At 34.3% G+C, this 16880-nt stretch overlaps 1 protein-coding gene across 1 annotated transcript; it reads right to left on the bottom strand.

The window, feature by feature from the left end:
- Positions 1–327: 327 nt before the first annotated feature.
- Positions 328–14990, bottom strand: LOC123672968. Its single transcript, XM_045607338.1, has 4 exons — positions 14609–14990; positions 14465–14551; positions 14252–14407; positions 328–2066 (listed from the first exon to the last, which is right to left on the bottom strand). The coding sequence occupies exons 1-4, from the start codon at positions 14741–14743 to the stop codon at positions 2007–2009; spliced, it is 438 nt and encodes a 145-aa protein (XP_045463294.1). The 5' UTR covers positions 14744–14990; the 3' UTR covers positions 328–2006.
- Between the last annotated feature and the right edge of the window lie 1890 nt (positions 14991–16880).

Genomic DNA, 16880 nt, shown 5'->3' with positions numbered 1-16880 from the left:
GCAAGAGTTGTTAGTTCTTGGGCGGTGGGGTCGCTACTTCCCTACGCCCATATTTTTGTCTTTATCTAAGAAAAACTATAAAATATAGGGTATTTTCTTTTTCTAGTATCCATCATTGTGGCGCGCTCAAACTTAATTGAGTCAACTCATCACAAAAACGTCAAAATGCTTTTGTAGTGCGAAATCTCATCTTTTTAACGCCATTGTGCAACCCGATCGGACTTGTACAACGCAAGATACAGATAACTAAAGCCATCTATTGAACAAATAATGAATTCCTTTTTACTACACCTATTAAATTAAGACATATCATCAAATATTAAAAATTCTAGTCTCGTATTTTTTTGACTATCGTATCTTTCAACATTAAGACTGCTGCAAATGGTTCTATGTATATGCATTAATGCCAATACATCCAACCTGTCTTCAACCATTCTAGTTCATATCCAATCTTTCACCCTTGTGAGTGCCCACGCATATTTTTCGATTTTTCAGGATACATTTTTATATTTATAAGGTCCGCGATTGTACCGAATAAAAAAAAGGAAATGGTTTATGTTAGAAGTGTCATTTTGATATTCAAAAGTGCAAAAATGATGGGAGAGTGAAGAATTATTAATTGTAACCTATGATTTCTTATACATATATTAAGTGTTGCATATGACATGGATAATGAACATCCACCCACATTATCTAGTGGTTAATTACATCAAATATAGGGGAGAGTTGGGTAAGTGAGCCATAGGGAGCAAGTGCGTCTTTAGCAATATCTCTTATGACTGGCTTTATATCTGGCAAAAATGAATACAGTCCACGAGTGTATCAACTACTGACAAATAGTAAAATAGTTAATATGGAAATTAATCGTAATACAACTCTTGCTCTGTTATATTTCAGATGAATTAATTAAATAGAGATTTTTCATAATTTGCATGAAGGGAAATCCTATATATTTCATGGTGTACATCATACAACATCCAACTTTTTTTGAAAACATTAATTTCAGTTCAGATTGGGGCAAGTGAATCTTGAGTTCTAAAGAAATCACTAATATTTACCCTAGAAAGACCAACTCGAAAAAAAAAGCAAAAACAAAGCAGTCAAAGGGAGACTACACGAGCATTGATTAATATTACTCTAAGAAAAAATTCAGAAAGATGGTGCTGGAAATTCTGAGTGGATAAGTAGGTGGAAATAAAGATTGAAAACTGGATATAATTCGTTGATATTTCCAGGATATGGGTATAATTCTGAACTTTGAATTTTGTTTTCTTTCTGTTTTCTCTTTTGCACCTTTCAAATTGATTTTCTTTATTTTTGGCGTCATATGTAATTATTGAGTTCATGTAGGGTTAGTTGAACAGACGTTTGGGACAGTGACGTACCCAAGGGGGGGGGGGGGATAAGGGGGATATATCCCCCCCCAGGAGGAATATCCATTATATGTATCAACCTCATATATCATATATCTTATTAGATATGAGTAAGCAAAATTCTTTAGAAAACTTTTTTTTTTATCCCCCTAAGGCTTATGTCTGGGTACGCCACTGGTTTGGGGTATGAAATACTCAGAACGAACTGAACCTCGCCCTCTACATATAAATGTTAAAACAACTGTAATCAAATTTCTATTCAAGAAAAGTTCTTCATTATTATTATTTAATAGGGCTGAACCAAAATCTTCGAATGAGAAAAAAAAATCTAAGAAAGAAACTAACCGGCCAAACCACCATTAAAATCAGATGAAGAGAAAAACAAAATATGCGTTTATCATAATGGATCATAAGAAGATAATTTTCACGAAGAATGAATAATTGTTTTATTCGTATTATTGAAGAATTGAACTTAAGGTGTCTCAGTTGGCCCACCATCCCCTATCAAGTATTCTAACAACGATTTGCAGACTGTGGTTTTAAATTTTTTAAATTTCTTGTTTCGTGTAGATCTGTGAAGTGTTAGGTTAGGTTTTTTTGCTACATAAGGCACTTTGACATGTAGTTCTTGTTTCATTTCCTACTGGCTAAATTCATCATGAATGTAGCCATACTATAAGATCCACGAACAATCTGCAAAGAAAAGAACATTAGAGTGGTATAGGTTCATACATATCTATGCAATTGTTAGAAAAAATGTTTCGTGCATTCTGTCAGTCATTTTGGATAAGAATATTTCAGGCTTTTTATTCATGGTTTTTCAGTTATTTCATCTCATCTTTCATCCTTCCCTTTTAACACTCATTCATCACGATAATGTATTTTTGAGTCAGAAATGATCCCAAACGATAAGTTTCGACTCACTGATGATGCAATTAAATTCAATTATGTCCATTTGTCCGTCCATCCGGTCGTAAATTTTTGTCTAGGTATGGATTTTGATTTTTTGAATGTCGCGAGGGTAGTTCAGAATGTTGTTTTCCTGTTCGTGAACATTTATAGAAGTACTTACAGGAAGAATTTTTATCGAATTCTTTTCGAATATATCTCAGTATTCACAAAAGAGCACAAAGAATATAACGATTTCTGAACATTTTTGAATTTTCATGATTAAATGGCATAAACTTCTAAACACAAATGAGATAAAAAATGTCAAAAGATAATACGCAGTATCGCCATTATAACCATTTTTAATTATCAATAATAATATCAGTAGATCTTTTTTGACAATAACTGGAATATTTGAAGCAAAATGATAAACTAGTGAAAAATTGAGCAAGACAGTATTTGTTCTGCGCGTATTGAAATCAGAACTAAGCCTTGAATTTTTGAAAGCAATTTATTTTTCCAACTTTCAGTCGGTAATGAGCTATGGTTTTATGTTCTGGAGGAATGGTCGGCATGTGACGTCCATCTTTCACCTTCAGAAGATGGCTGTTAGGGCTCTCTTTGGCTTGAGGTACCGCAAATCCTGCCGTGGAATATTCAGAGAAAATAACATGCCTACACTTATAAATGTTTGCAATTCCTGTTCCGAAATTAAAGTCTTTTCGACGAGTTCAGGAAGAGTAATGCATATAGGACTAGACATCAATTCTTTACGTTACCGCAACATTGTTCATCTCTCAGAGGAATTGTACATATATGTACTTGAAACTAAATGAAAAACTTGCAACCAAATTACTTCAATTATTTTCAAAAGGTGTGATCTACAGCTTGTGGCTACGACTAGAACTATACTCTGTTTACAAATTTTTGAGCAGTAACATTGAATATTGATTTCATTTTGTATTATACACACATATGTATGAATTCTCTTGTGTGAATTTTGTCATTTCCATTGTTTGTACAGTTATTATTGGTGAATAAATGTATATCCTATTCTAATCGTATGAAAATAAAATATAATTAATTTCAATCACAGGACGGAGTTCAGGTGTTCTGTTATATTGTATAATTCCTATTGGAAAACCCTATCATACTTCATGAATGTACATTTCTAGGCCTTTTGATAGAAGAAAACTAGTGACGATCTGCTACAATGCACAACTCCACTCAATGAGTTTCGGCCAAGCTTAGAGATGACACCTCTAGTGCCATACCGCCCATACCCAATGTCTATATATATATATATCAGGTGTGTGAATAAGTCTTTCCCGTTTTTTGTAAGAGATGGCGCCACCAATACTGTGCGAGTATTTAATGGTTACATATGTCATAATCAAAGCTTATTCATCTGTCAACAATTCCACACTAACACATTAGTTGAAATTTTTTCGCATCATAAATTTTTGAAATCGTGAAAATGTCGAAATTTGAGCCGAGTCGACGTCATTTGCGGGAAGTTTCACTTTATTGGTTCAATTTGAAGAAATCTGCTGCCGAGGCGCATCGGTTGCTTCAGGAAGCTTATGGAGAAGGTTGTGTCGATGATTCAAGTGTTCGCGGATGGTTTCGACGCTTCAAAAGTGGCGATTTCGACGTGGAAGACAAGGAGCGTTTATTTGTAATTCTGATTAGTTTTCGAAGTAATACTGAAACTTTGCATTCCCTACCACCCTCTGTATCGTGTGATGTGATGGAATGATAAATCTTTCGTCGATCGTACGCAGGAACATTATTTATCAGCGTTCAATATTCTTCATCCGTTAGAATTTTTTTACGCACTATTGCAATATAATTTATCAGAAGAAGAAATTTCTGTATTATCATCGGAGTAAGTGCTGGGTACTGGGGGTAACCACCTTCCCAACACAAGATATTTAATTTAAATTTGGCATATATATTCCAATCTTAAGTTTTCATCATGTGATATGCTAATTTTGAATGCAAATCTACAGGGTGATATTCTTTCTAGAAGGGTGCCGCTTCTTTCCACCAGAACTTTCTTTGGTGAACCACTGGTAGAAAAATGTAAAAAGAAACTGTGGTACAGTACTACACTTTATGATTTCTTGTCGGTTCTTGTCAAACAATTCTTCAGAAATCTTCAGGAAAATTCAGATCATCATAAGATCCAGTGAACTGTGATGAATAAATAATTAATTATAAGTTTTGGTACATATTTACCCAATCTGTCGAGAAGATCAATAAAGATTCGATGTTGTTATATGCATCACAAAATAGTAGGACTACAAGAAGCACCCTGTATCTCGAAAACAAAACATTTGCGGGCTCATGTATAGGAAATTCTATTCTTAAAATCATTCAAGGAATTTTTCATTTTCTTCGTATTTCGTTATCAAACCTTTCTTTCACATATTACTGATATGAGTAAACGTTGTCTTAAAAAAAAAGTTTCTCCGCCCCAAGAAAGAAGATTACGCCCTTGTAAGAAAGAGTGCATATTGAGATTCCCATAATGAAAAATTCGAGAAGCTTTTGAGTGCAATATAAGACATTGTGCTTTATTTCGTTTTGTTGTCGGTTTGTTTATCTAGATAAGTGTTCTGATATTCTCCTGATGAAATTCAGAATGTTTTTTGGAGAGGCTTTCAGTCACTACAGATCAATCAAATGATCATTTGACAGGTATAATATAACTAACGAGGACAATGAGAAAAGATTAACAGAATAGGAGAAAGATCAATTTTTCAATTTTGTTCTATCTTTTTGAACACTTTAACACGATTTTTACAAATATATTCAGCTCATCTTAGACCAATATCTAAGCTTTGTTTCATCGAAATCAGATGACAACCTTAAAAAAAGAGTATATTTCGAGAGAAATCGATGAAAATTTATTTCATTTTGAACAGTATGCCATTAACGATCGAAAACGATATAAGTCAAATAGCCAACACCGCTACAGTTGCAGCACCATATTCTTTCAATGAAATTTTCGAAAATTTGCGGATGTATGTCCCCGAAAACTTCAAGAATGCCATCTTCAAGGTCTTGAATTGATTCGAATCGAATCGAATCGAATATCGTCATCGATCTCATCTTCCACGTGGCCCGAAAGAAAACAGACTAAAGTTGTTGAATCACAAGTAGTCGGTGGCCAATTGTGATCACCTCTTCAGAAATAACACGGCCAGGAAACTTTTCTTGCAAAATTTCAATTGTTGCGTTGCTTGTTTTGCACGTAGCATCGTCTTGTTAAAAATAAACGTCGGCGTCGTCAACACCAATATCTTCCAATTGCTGTGTAGTGTCGATTGTGGAGTGCTAAATTCCAAGATCGCCGAGGAATCGACAAACCTGGGTTCGTCTACGGTCTAAAGTAGCAATATTGTCAGTTGTTCATGAGCGACACACACCGTTTCAATTCTTCACGTCGCTAACTTGTACCAACATCTCAAAATTTTCCACAAGTTCCACTATTGCCAGACAAGAGAATGATTTGGTATGGCGAAACGTGTCTGCTAAATTTTTAAAATTTTCATTGTGAATTTTAACAATTTCACCACGTTGTTGAAGTTTGTATCCTTCTATTTTTAGTAATGGCGTAGTTTTAACTTGTCAAATGTCAAAAGATGAAGGCTTCAAAATGACTATACAAAACGAAACCTCTTATTTTAAAAACCTTTACCTACTAGTAGTTAACTATTTTCAATACTATATCATTTATCACTTCACTTTGTTGGAAATATTTTACTGAGAAAACGACACAGCTTATACAAAAAATTCCGGAAAAGCCACGGTCATCTCGTAGTATTTCTCCTAGCTGATCGTCAGTTCAACCACATGAGTGTGAAAAAAATGATTATATATCATATACGTTTTTTACACTCATGTGGTTGAACCGATGATCACCAATTCATTGTTTAAATTAAATATTTATGTGGAAAAAATTTACTTACAAAAAGTAAATATTGTTTGTTGACATTGAGAAGAGGGTTTATTTTGAAATGAATCGGAATTTGAACATTCCCAAGAAACAACATATAGTTTTGACGCATTCGTGGTGGAATTTTGTACCAAGGTAAAGATTTAACGGTTTCCACAAGTTTTTCATGCTGCAATTTAGATTTAACGTCAATTAACGATTACATCATACTGTTCGCTACTGACCTCATCTTCTAAAAATTGCCCAACGCGACAAAACATATACATATAGAAAAAACAAGCCAACGTCATTATCATATTTGCATATGGGTCAGCCTACAAAGTAAAAGAATGATCATTTTCTTCAATTTAAGTGAAATCAACAGAACTTACGATTATAGTAAGGAATACCTGTATTGCCATCAAGAGTGTCATAAGTATAGCTTGGGCAAGGAAAGTATACCCAACACACTCATTCATATCTTTCACACACCTGTAAAAACTGAGGAATAATCTGAATACTTTTTAGATTATCTTATTATAATTGTATATGAAATGAATATCGACTGAACGAACACTACCAATAACGTGAAAATTTTCATTAGTTTCTTCACAATTATAGTTTCGGTATTCTTATATTACGACAATAGGTGAAAACAATCCACTATATTCAGTAGTTATATCCCAAGCACTTGCCTAATATTCGATAATTTTACAAGCTCGAGGGGTGTGTGAAGGACTATTTTTCGGAAAAAATTTCCATTAATTTTAATTGTTCAAATACTAACTATAGTTTGAATAAATAAAATTTTTTCGAAAATCATCCCTAATGTTTTCGATCCCGAATATATTTTTTTTTTGGGCGTCTACTTGTAGTTCGGTAGACAAAGCAAAAAAAAAAAGGCTACTGGAAAAAATTAGGAACTTTATGAAAATTCTACAGGTTGTTCGGGGGTGCTGCGGGATGACTCTGTCAAATTATCCTGTGTTAACTTGAGGAGAGCCGAAAAACCTCAACATTATCGAACTTTTTTCGGGTTTTTGCTCATAACTTCTTATTCTTCTTATTAGTTTTCGACCAAAACGTTCATTTTTAAAGTTTTAGAGCATCAAAATTAGATGTATTCTCTTAAAATGGCAGAAATTGGCAAAAAACAAAGGTTTTCCTCTATCTCGTTGTCAGTATCAACTTCGTAGGTATCAGGCCGAGGGAGGCTTCCTCAGTGCTTGCATACTGCGGAGCACATCAGACCAGCCTTTTCACAGCTAGCGGTGGTGCACCTAGTTATGACCATATGCAGCGTACTTTTCGGAGCTGTTGTTGTTGTGGTGTTGGGAACCATCATCTGATACATCTATAGCATCATCTTCTTCCCAATACCAAAGGGTGCTGAGGTGGTGTCTCAAAGCGTGCAGGAAAAGTATGACCTGGGGCCCATGTTTGAGATAGTGGGAAAATAAAGGACATTTGGGGTATCTGGAAGTAGACACTCTTCTTTGAAAACCCCAAAGCATTCAGCAACACTGGAAGATCAATATCTTCCTCCGTAATTACTACAATGTCGTACTCCTCGGAAACTGAAACAGCAGTCTGTACGTTCAAAGTATCTGCGTCTTCTACTGCCTGCTTGACTTGGATTCCCTTGGTTTCCAGTTCACCCTTTAGTATACAATTCATCTTTTTTATGTCATTGGAGCGAAAATTTTCTTGCGTGATGGTATTGACTGGGGTTGTCTTGGAAAACACAAACTTAGTAGAGGGGTTCAGCAAGGAACGCCGATAACATTCTACTATCTTGGTGCTTTGGTAGCTGATCCCACTAGAATAACCATCAAGAAAAACTGATATTGCTCCCAAAGTGCTTTTTGATGTAGTCCACGTAATTTTGACAGACTACCTGGAATGTTGCACTGACGAAAGGAAAGAATACAACTTCATTTTTTACCAATTTGTGCCACTATGACATTGACCTACACTTCACAAAAACAGGCACTTATTGGAAGATGCATCCCTCCTTCCTATGTTTCAGTATGTCGATATTGATGAGTGATTAGTAAAATTACCATAGAACCGATGGTAATTGATAGTTAAAGGGCCAAAAACTTCGTTTTTCGCCAATTTTTTGCCAATTTGAGAAAATTCCTCTAATTTTGATCGGCTGTATCTCGGTTAATATTAAGTTCAGGAAAAAGTTTCTGAATATTGAATTATAGGGAATTTAATGCTCAACAACTTTGAAAATGAACTTTTTAGAAAACTAATTAGGTTAGAAGTTATGAGCAAAAAACCATAAAATATATATAAAAACCGGAAGGTTCTTCGGCCCTCCTCAAGTTAACACAGAATCCTTGTATTGGATAACTTGACAGAGTTATCCCTTAGCACCGCCAAACAACCTCTAGAAGTTTCATTAAGTTCGGAATTTTTTCCAGGTGAAATGTAAATGTGACTATTGATATTTCAAAAATAAATTCTATATTCAATTCTTCAATGGGAATTAAAGCAATGCAAAATATTGGTAAAACGATCCCATGTCCTTTTTATCATTCTGAAGAAAATTAAGAAGTGTTTTCCATTCCATAATTATCAAACCACAATCAATTAATCTTTATCAATCATTTTATGTATATGCGAAGTGAGAGTTATCATATTATTATTTTTTAATTCACCTTTGGTTTTCAGGACTTCAAATTAAGTTTATGATTTTATATCATTCAAGAACTTTTTTGGCACTGGGTAAAACCTACGAAGTCATGTAGAATAGGTGACATTTTATTATTTTGTGAATGAAGGCGAAAAGGGAATTATGAGAATTAGGGATTCATTTTATGATTCGTTCCTTAAAAAAAACGGCTAAAAATGTTATAGCCAGTGAAGTAAAAAAAAAGTATCTATCACTCAGAAATATGAGAGTAAAAAGGACAAGGATACGATATTGCGAGTATTTTAAATGGAAAACACAAAGTTTTTTCTATCTTACCAATCCTAAAATGAATCCAATTTTTTGTAAATCAGTTTTTGAATTGTTGGTTAATGAATATTTCAAACATTTTTCAAATAGTTACTTTGAAGTATTTCATCTCTTGGTAAAAGACCCCCAATGCCCAATACTAATTTTTTGCATTCTGCAAACTTGACTTCCCGTTAGAGCGGCCTTTTAGTCTTTGCCTAGTTGAAACGATTTCATATGTTTGATGGAAGTAAACCACACGAGTTCCCTCTACCAGGACTGAATAAGTTCCACGTCAAAAGTTTTGAATCTTATGTGTAATTGGTAGTATCCGTTATCAGCAGATACTCACCCAAATATCTCGGAGTAATATTTAATCAAAGGTTCAAAACATCCTTCGGAGTCGATGTTCATTTCATCGATTTTATTTAATTGATATCTAAGATCCTGAATTCTCAACGAAAGGACCAGAGGAATATGAAGGAACCCTGTATAAGACGCGATATAAAAAGGCACCACTATCGTATGGCTGATATTGGTATGCAAAGTTATCAAAATTTCAAATAAACTATCCTCGACATCAAGAGGATACCATAAATAGTGAAGCAGTCCGCAAATGTAACCTTTTCCACCTGTCTTTTTTCTTCCTTCGCAGTGTCTTTCAAACAAGTAATTGCCTAATCCCACAACTACGTTAAGTGCCATAACTCCATAATACGAGATCCAAATGGTGTTATTGAGGATTATATACATCCTGGCTAACTTCTCGGGTACCTCATTGGTAATCTGGTTCATCTTATCCAGCAATCTTCTAAATCTGCCTCCGAAAACCAGAAAAGTAGTAAACATGAACTGGAGAATAATAGCACAAACGATCGTTAGGAATGAATCCATTAGCTCTTGATGTAGACCATCTGAAATTTCAGTTATATATCCTTGATTATGAGTTCGAAAAAACTCTTATCGTGGTGATGGACACAATCAAATCAGTTATTTATGTATTTGATTTTATACTGAAATCGGCGATTTCAACAGTTAACTAAAGTTTAATGATAACCTATACCCAAAATAGAATTCACAGGGAGTAAGTATTGAAGTCGATTTCTGAAAATGCGTTTAAGAAATGTGAGTATATTAGGAAAATTCGGTGGCGTAAATGTATTAGGTAGGTTGGAATCTTTTTTGTTTGCGATCCAATTAATTTCGATAAATAATACATATTTTGTTTTTCATTGTCTTATTCCCGGAATGTGTGCAGAAAGCAAACATTTTGGAATTTAGTTCAATAACGATTTGAACAATTCTGAAGAGCGCCACCGTAACGAACTCTGGTGAGTTCTAACCGAAGCAACAGCTGGACTTTCTCAAAAAGAAAGAAAATCGAATCAGTATATACATCAGGGTTTCTAGACATTTTAATTACGAAGGGTTTCACAAAACTTTGATTGACCGATGAACTCGTTGATTGCAGTTTGAAATATATAGAAGTATCAGAATGAGCTGAAATTGAACACAGAAATGATTTGATTAAGCGAATCACCACGATAAAGGTTTTATGAACCCACCCTATGCTCTTTGGATGCACAATCCAAGACGGTAAAACTTAAAGTTTGAGGTTATGTTTAAGTTTCGTTCATAAATATTACGTAGGAGATCAATATCACATTTTCTAATGCTTTCGTTAAATGAATTTTTTATTGCGATGTTATTTTATGATTTATCATGAATCATGATATAGACATAGAATAGTTTTTCAAACCTGTGTAACCCTTGTAAAGGAATCCGAAGACTCCGATGAAAAAAGGCATCGTTAAGATGGACCAAAAAATCGTATATTTCAGTGCAACATTGTCGTAATCATACTCATCCCCTTTTTTGAAAAATGCAATATGATGATTATGGATCTCATATAAAGCATCGAAGATTCCAGTCTGATTCCAAATAGGAAATATGTATACTTTCTTAACCATACTGAAATATTCAAGATGAAAATTTTCCTATCTTTCCCAAATCATATATTAGTTCAACCTTTTTTTTCTCTAACAGGACTCTGTGTGCCCCTTCAGAGTCTAAGAACTTGTGCGAGTGAGAATAAAGTTGATTTATTGGTTGAATCAAAAATCCATTAGGTACTTCGATATCTTTCTCAATATGCGAATGGAGAGTTTAGAACATTAGTTAATTGATATTATCAAGTCTTCATATGTTGAATTCTCACGTTCTAATGATTTTTAATGGACTGTGAATAGATGAAGCTACTATTGCTTCTACTTCCTGTCGATGGAAAATAAGAAGTTCAGCATACGCAAACAGGAATATCAAAAATTAAGCCTATGGGGAACTAGTAGAATATTCCAAAGGAAAATTACAGAATGAAAGAGTAGATGTAAATTTCTATTTGGCTGATATCGTTTTCCATCGTTATTGACAAATCTTCCTCTACATTGAAATAAACATTCATTAATTTCTCTTAAAATATACTCGTTTTCTTTGATATCAAAATGATGGAATGCTGATAAGTGATTTAATACTTGGTATTTCCACTCCTTGCGTTAATTACAGCTCGGCAACGACGGTTCATACTCAAAATGAGTGATCTTAAAATGTTCTGATCTAATCCTTCCCAGATTTCTCTGAGTTGGATTCCTAAGTCATTAAGAGTAGCTGGATGATTGTCTGAACTTCTCAGCCTTCTATTGAGGTTGTCCCAAACCTGCTCAATCGGATTGAGATCTGGACTTCTTGCTGGCCACTCCATTCGAGAGACTTCAACCTCTTCAAGGTACTCCTGAACGATGCGTGCACGATGGGGTCTGGCATTATCGTCCATAAAAATGAAATTTTCACCAATGTATGGGGCAAATGGCACTACATGCTCTTCAAGAATGTTCCTTATATACCTATCACCATTCATAGCTCCATTATCAACGACCACTAGGTCTGCGCGAGCAGTCAAAGATATTCCACCCCATATCATGATCGATCCTCCCCCGAAACCAGTAGTATTCAGCGGTTGCAAACCGTTGTCTCAACGAAGAAACTCTCAAGTAACGTTCTTGAATGGCAGTTGTTACCCGTGGTCTACCCTGTCCTGGTCTTCGGACTTTCATACCTGTCTCCCTGAATCGCTGCAACATTCTGGACACACTTGTATGGAAAACTCCAAACCTTTCTGCAATTCTTGTGTATGTCCACCCTTCTTCTCGCAAAACTACCGCTTGGGCACATTCCTCTTGGGTCAAATTGCGTGTTTCGCATTGCATAGCGATCGAGTGTAGAAAACCAAACGAAAGAAAAACTATTGATCACAAGAATTGATCGAGATCAACTGATTTCAGAATGCAGCCAATACATTCAAAATCTGATAATCTCATCTTTTTTGATTCCTGCTGGGAAAAACATCTGTATTGAAGAAAAACGTTGAAAGTGGATAACATATGCATGGATAATTCTGATGAAATTAATTATCATTGAGGACACCTTCAGTTGTAGAATAAATTTGAGATTTCCATAATGTGCGTTAATTTTTTTGCGCAGTGTAGTATTATCAGTTATTTTTAGCATCCTATATAATCTAAACAGTTGATTTTAGAGTGGTGATGCAATGAAGACATTTGATCAGCATCACGATTTCTGAAACATTTAATAAATTCGAGCAAATTCGCCAAAGTTCAATTTCTCTTTGATGTGGTGCGTGGTCCTTTTCATCTCGATCGAATGAGCAGTAAAAATTAAAAAAAAAGGAACAAACCTTCTAACAGCCATAATAGAATGTTGCGTCATATAATAAAATCAAATGAATTTAGGTTTTCCACATTGAAGGCCGTATTTAAAATACTAAAATAGCATTTTCATTATCTTATTTCTCGAATCCAATTTAATAAAATTGATTTAAATTGTGTTTATTCTTATCGACCAGCACGTGACTGCGAACACCAATTAGGGCAATTTGACGTCATAGCACTGAAATGTTTAGAACATAGACAAATTAATCTTATCTAGAACTAGTTTATCTATGGTTTAGATGATACAATAATCAAACCCACTTGACTGTCAATATCAGCTGATTTTATTTCAGTTTGACAGACCGTTAGCATGTGGTGGTCATAGATAAACTAGTTAGTTTGTCTATGGTGGTGACTCTTTTATGCCGTGGCGTCACCATAATATCGTGACAGAATGAAGCGTTTCAGCAGGAATTTTGAATTTTTTTTTTATTTATGTATTGTTTATTGGTACTTTTTATATTTTTCCATGAAAATTTTTTTTCGTGTTTATATAGGGCTTATCTACAAATTAAAAGCAATTTCAAAATATAGGCAACATCCCTATTAACAAATCCCTAGTCGGACTTTGCCTGTTAACGATCCGAACCTACTATGCAAATTTCATGTTTCTAGGTCAAGTTTTCGTTCGAAATTTATTATACAACCGAATACGATCAATATCTTCCAATTCCGGTGTAATGTCGTTTGTGAAATGCTAAATTTCCAAGAACGGTGAAAAATCAATAAACCTGGGTTTCCATCAACTACGGGCTACAACAGCAATATTCTCAGTTATTCTTGAGCGACACACACGGTTTCAATTCTTCACGTCACTAACTTGTACCAGTTGTACCAACATCTAAAGTTTTCCCACAAGTTCCACTATTGCCGTACAAGAAAGTGGTTTAATATTGCGAAGCATGTCTCCTTATTTTTTCAAATTTTTGTAGTGAATTTTAACAATTAACGTTTTGAAGCTTATATCGTTCCATTTTTGGTAATGACGTAGTTTTTACTTGTCAAATGTCAAAAGATGACAGCTTCAAAAATGATACCTCTTATTTTGAAACCATTGACTGCTGCGTAACTACTTTCTATACAATATCATTTTTCACTTTGTAAGAAATATTTTGTTGAGAAAACGAAAGAGGCTATACAAAAAATGTCGAAAGTGCCAAGGTAATCTTATAGTAATTCTTCCGGATGACCATCAGTTCAACCAGATGAGGGTGAAAGAAATAATATACTTTTTTCACACTCATGTGTTGGAACTAATGATCACCAATTTATTTTTTAAACTAAATATTTATATAAAAAGAGATTTACTTACAAAAAGTAAATATTCTTTGTTGACCTTGAGAAGAGGTTTTATTCTGAAATGGATCGGAATTTGAACAGTTCCAAGAAAAAACCTATAGTTTTGTCGCATCCGTGGTGGAATTTTGTACCAAGGTAAGAATTTAACACTTTCCACAAGTTTTTCATGCTGCAATATAAATATTTAACGTCAATTAATAATAGCATCATTCTGTTTACTACTGACCTCATCTTCTAAAAATTGCCCAACGCGACAAAAAATATACAGATATAAAAAACAACCCAACGTCATCAACGTTGCATACGGATCTTCCTAAAAAGTGAAATAATGATAATTCCCTTTATTTGAAGTGAAATCAACAGAACTTACGGTTATAGTAATGAATACCATTGTTGCTGTAAAAAGTGTCGTAAGTAAACATTGGGCAATGAAAGTATATCCAACACTCTCATTCATATCTTTCACACACCTGTAAAAATTGAGGAATAATCTTATTACTTTCATAGATTATCTTATTATAAATATGAAATAAAAATCAACTGAACGAACACTACTAATAACGCGAAAATTTTCATTTCTTCACAACTATAATTGGTATTCTTACAATAAGTGAAAACAATCCACAATATTCAGTAGTTATATCCCGAGTGCTTGCCAAATATTTGATAATTTGGCAAGCAGGGTTATAGGAAGGACGATTTTCAGAGAAAAATTTCACTCAATTTTAATTGTTCTAATACTAATAGTCTAAGAGCCAGTGGACGGCAGACCACACATATTTTTAGGAAAGCCTAAAATTTCCTCAGTGAGTCTGTTGTACGTACCAACCATGATGTGGGGGCTAGCTAAGCGCGGTTGCGGTGGCCTCAGTTACAATCGGGAACGACAGATGTGAATTTTATAGACTGAAAAAATAATTTAGGAAAGCTGAGGTTTGGATATGTCAAAATACACACTTATAGCTAAGATGCATAGAAAACCTGGTGTGTCTACTTATACCTGTAAAACTTTCAGACAAAACGGGAGATTTTCAGATTTATACCTACTTGATTTCAAGGGATCGCGGTCTGTTTCAGATGGCGCATACATCGTTTACATGTACATTTGACATTCCTCTCAATTCTCGACTCTCGTGAATCAAGGGCGAAGATCTTTTTTTTCTTGGGGGGGATAATCGAAAAAAAAATTTTTGACGACAACTTTTACTCATATCTGTAATGTTAGAAAAAGAAGTTTGAACCAAATTACTCGAAATAATTTTTTTTTATTACTAATTCGGTTTGTTCTTACCTTATACTGGGTGTTCTCAAATAAGAGTTACGAAAGAAAATGAGAAACTACTTGGATAATTTTGAAAAAAAAGTTTCATGAATATGAGCCCACAAACGCTTTGCTTTCATACAGGTTGTTTCTAGTGTGTCGTACAGCTTATCAAATATTTATTAATCTTCGCTACAGATTGGGTAAATACATACCAAAACTTATAATTAATTCATTCATTAGAGCTTACTAGCTGGATCTTTATAATAATTTGGATTTTCCTGAGGATTACTAGACATTTTTTCTCGAAATCGATAGCAGATACGACAAAACTATAACAAACCAAAAAGTGTAGTACTGGACCAGAGTTTTTTTCTAGATTTTTCTAAACTAACAGCCTTTCACCAAAATATAGTTTTGGAGGAAGGAAGCAGGCATCCTTCCAGAAAAAATATCACCCTGTAGATTTGCATTCAAAATTAGCATATCACATGGTGAAAACTTTAAACTGGAATATCTATGGCCAATTCAAATTAAATATCTTGTGAAGGGAAGGTTATACGAGAAAAACACTTAAACTTTAACACATGTATCTCAAAACAAAATGTTTGGGGACTCATTTTATAGGACTTTTTTTCTTAAAATGATCCGGAAATCTGTCATTTTCATATGTATCTCTAATTTAGGAACACCGTGTAATTACCCCCAGTATCCCCCATTTCTACGCTCTTGTCGTGAACTTTGAGTATAGAACACTAATATTTTATATTCTATGGTCTGTCATTATATTCCATTCATTTAAGTAAAAATTCCATATGAACTGAATTGTAATTTATTGTGAATGTTTGCAGTGTCTAAAATCAGTATTTCCTTTTTAAACGGCACCTGGCAGATAGCGGGAATTCGAAAATTTTTGAAGAGCGCCCCCTTACAGAACTCTGGTGAAGCAGAACACCAAAGCAACAGGGACCGTGTTCTCGACAAGTGATCTTTCAAAACGTATACGTTCTTTCAGTGCTAATTACACTGAATGAACGTATACGTTTTGAAAGTCTCTCTCTCTCTGGGTCTCTCAAAATGTCTGAAACAAAATCGAATCAGTAAACACACCAGGTATTCTATGCATCTTACTTATAGCTATTCAAAACTGAAACGGCAGACGATTATCGCGGTTCAAAAGTGGGGGCAGAAATTTTCAAAATTGAAAAATAATTTGTGTCGAAAGTATATTAAGAAACTTAAAATTCATATATATTATACTTTGAAGTTCCAGAAGTTTAAACTTCTGAAGGCAGACCGGTACGTCGGTTCCTTCGATCTGGCAGACAGAAAAATCTTTCTCCCCGCGAGTACTTATAAAAATACAGGTGGTCCAGATTTA

This window comes from Harmonia axyridis, chromosome 2 (genome assembly GCF_914767665.1).
Source record: "Harmonia axyridis chromosome 2, icHarAxyr1.1, whole genome shotgun sequence".
Taxonomy (NCBI): Eukaryota; Metazoa; Arthropoda; class Insecta; order Coleoptera; family Coccinellidae; genus Harmonia; species Harmonia axyridis.
The sequence above is the reverse complement of the archived record's forward strand: the minus strand, read 5'-3'. Positions and strand labels throughout refer to the sequence as shown.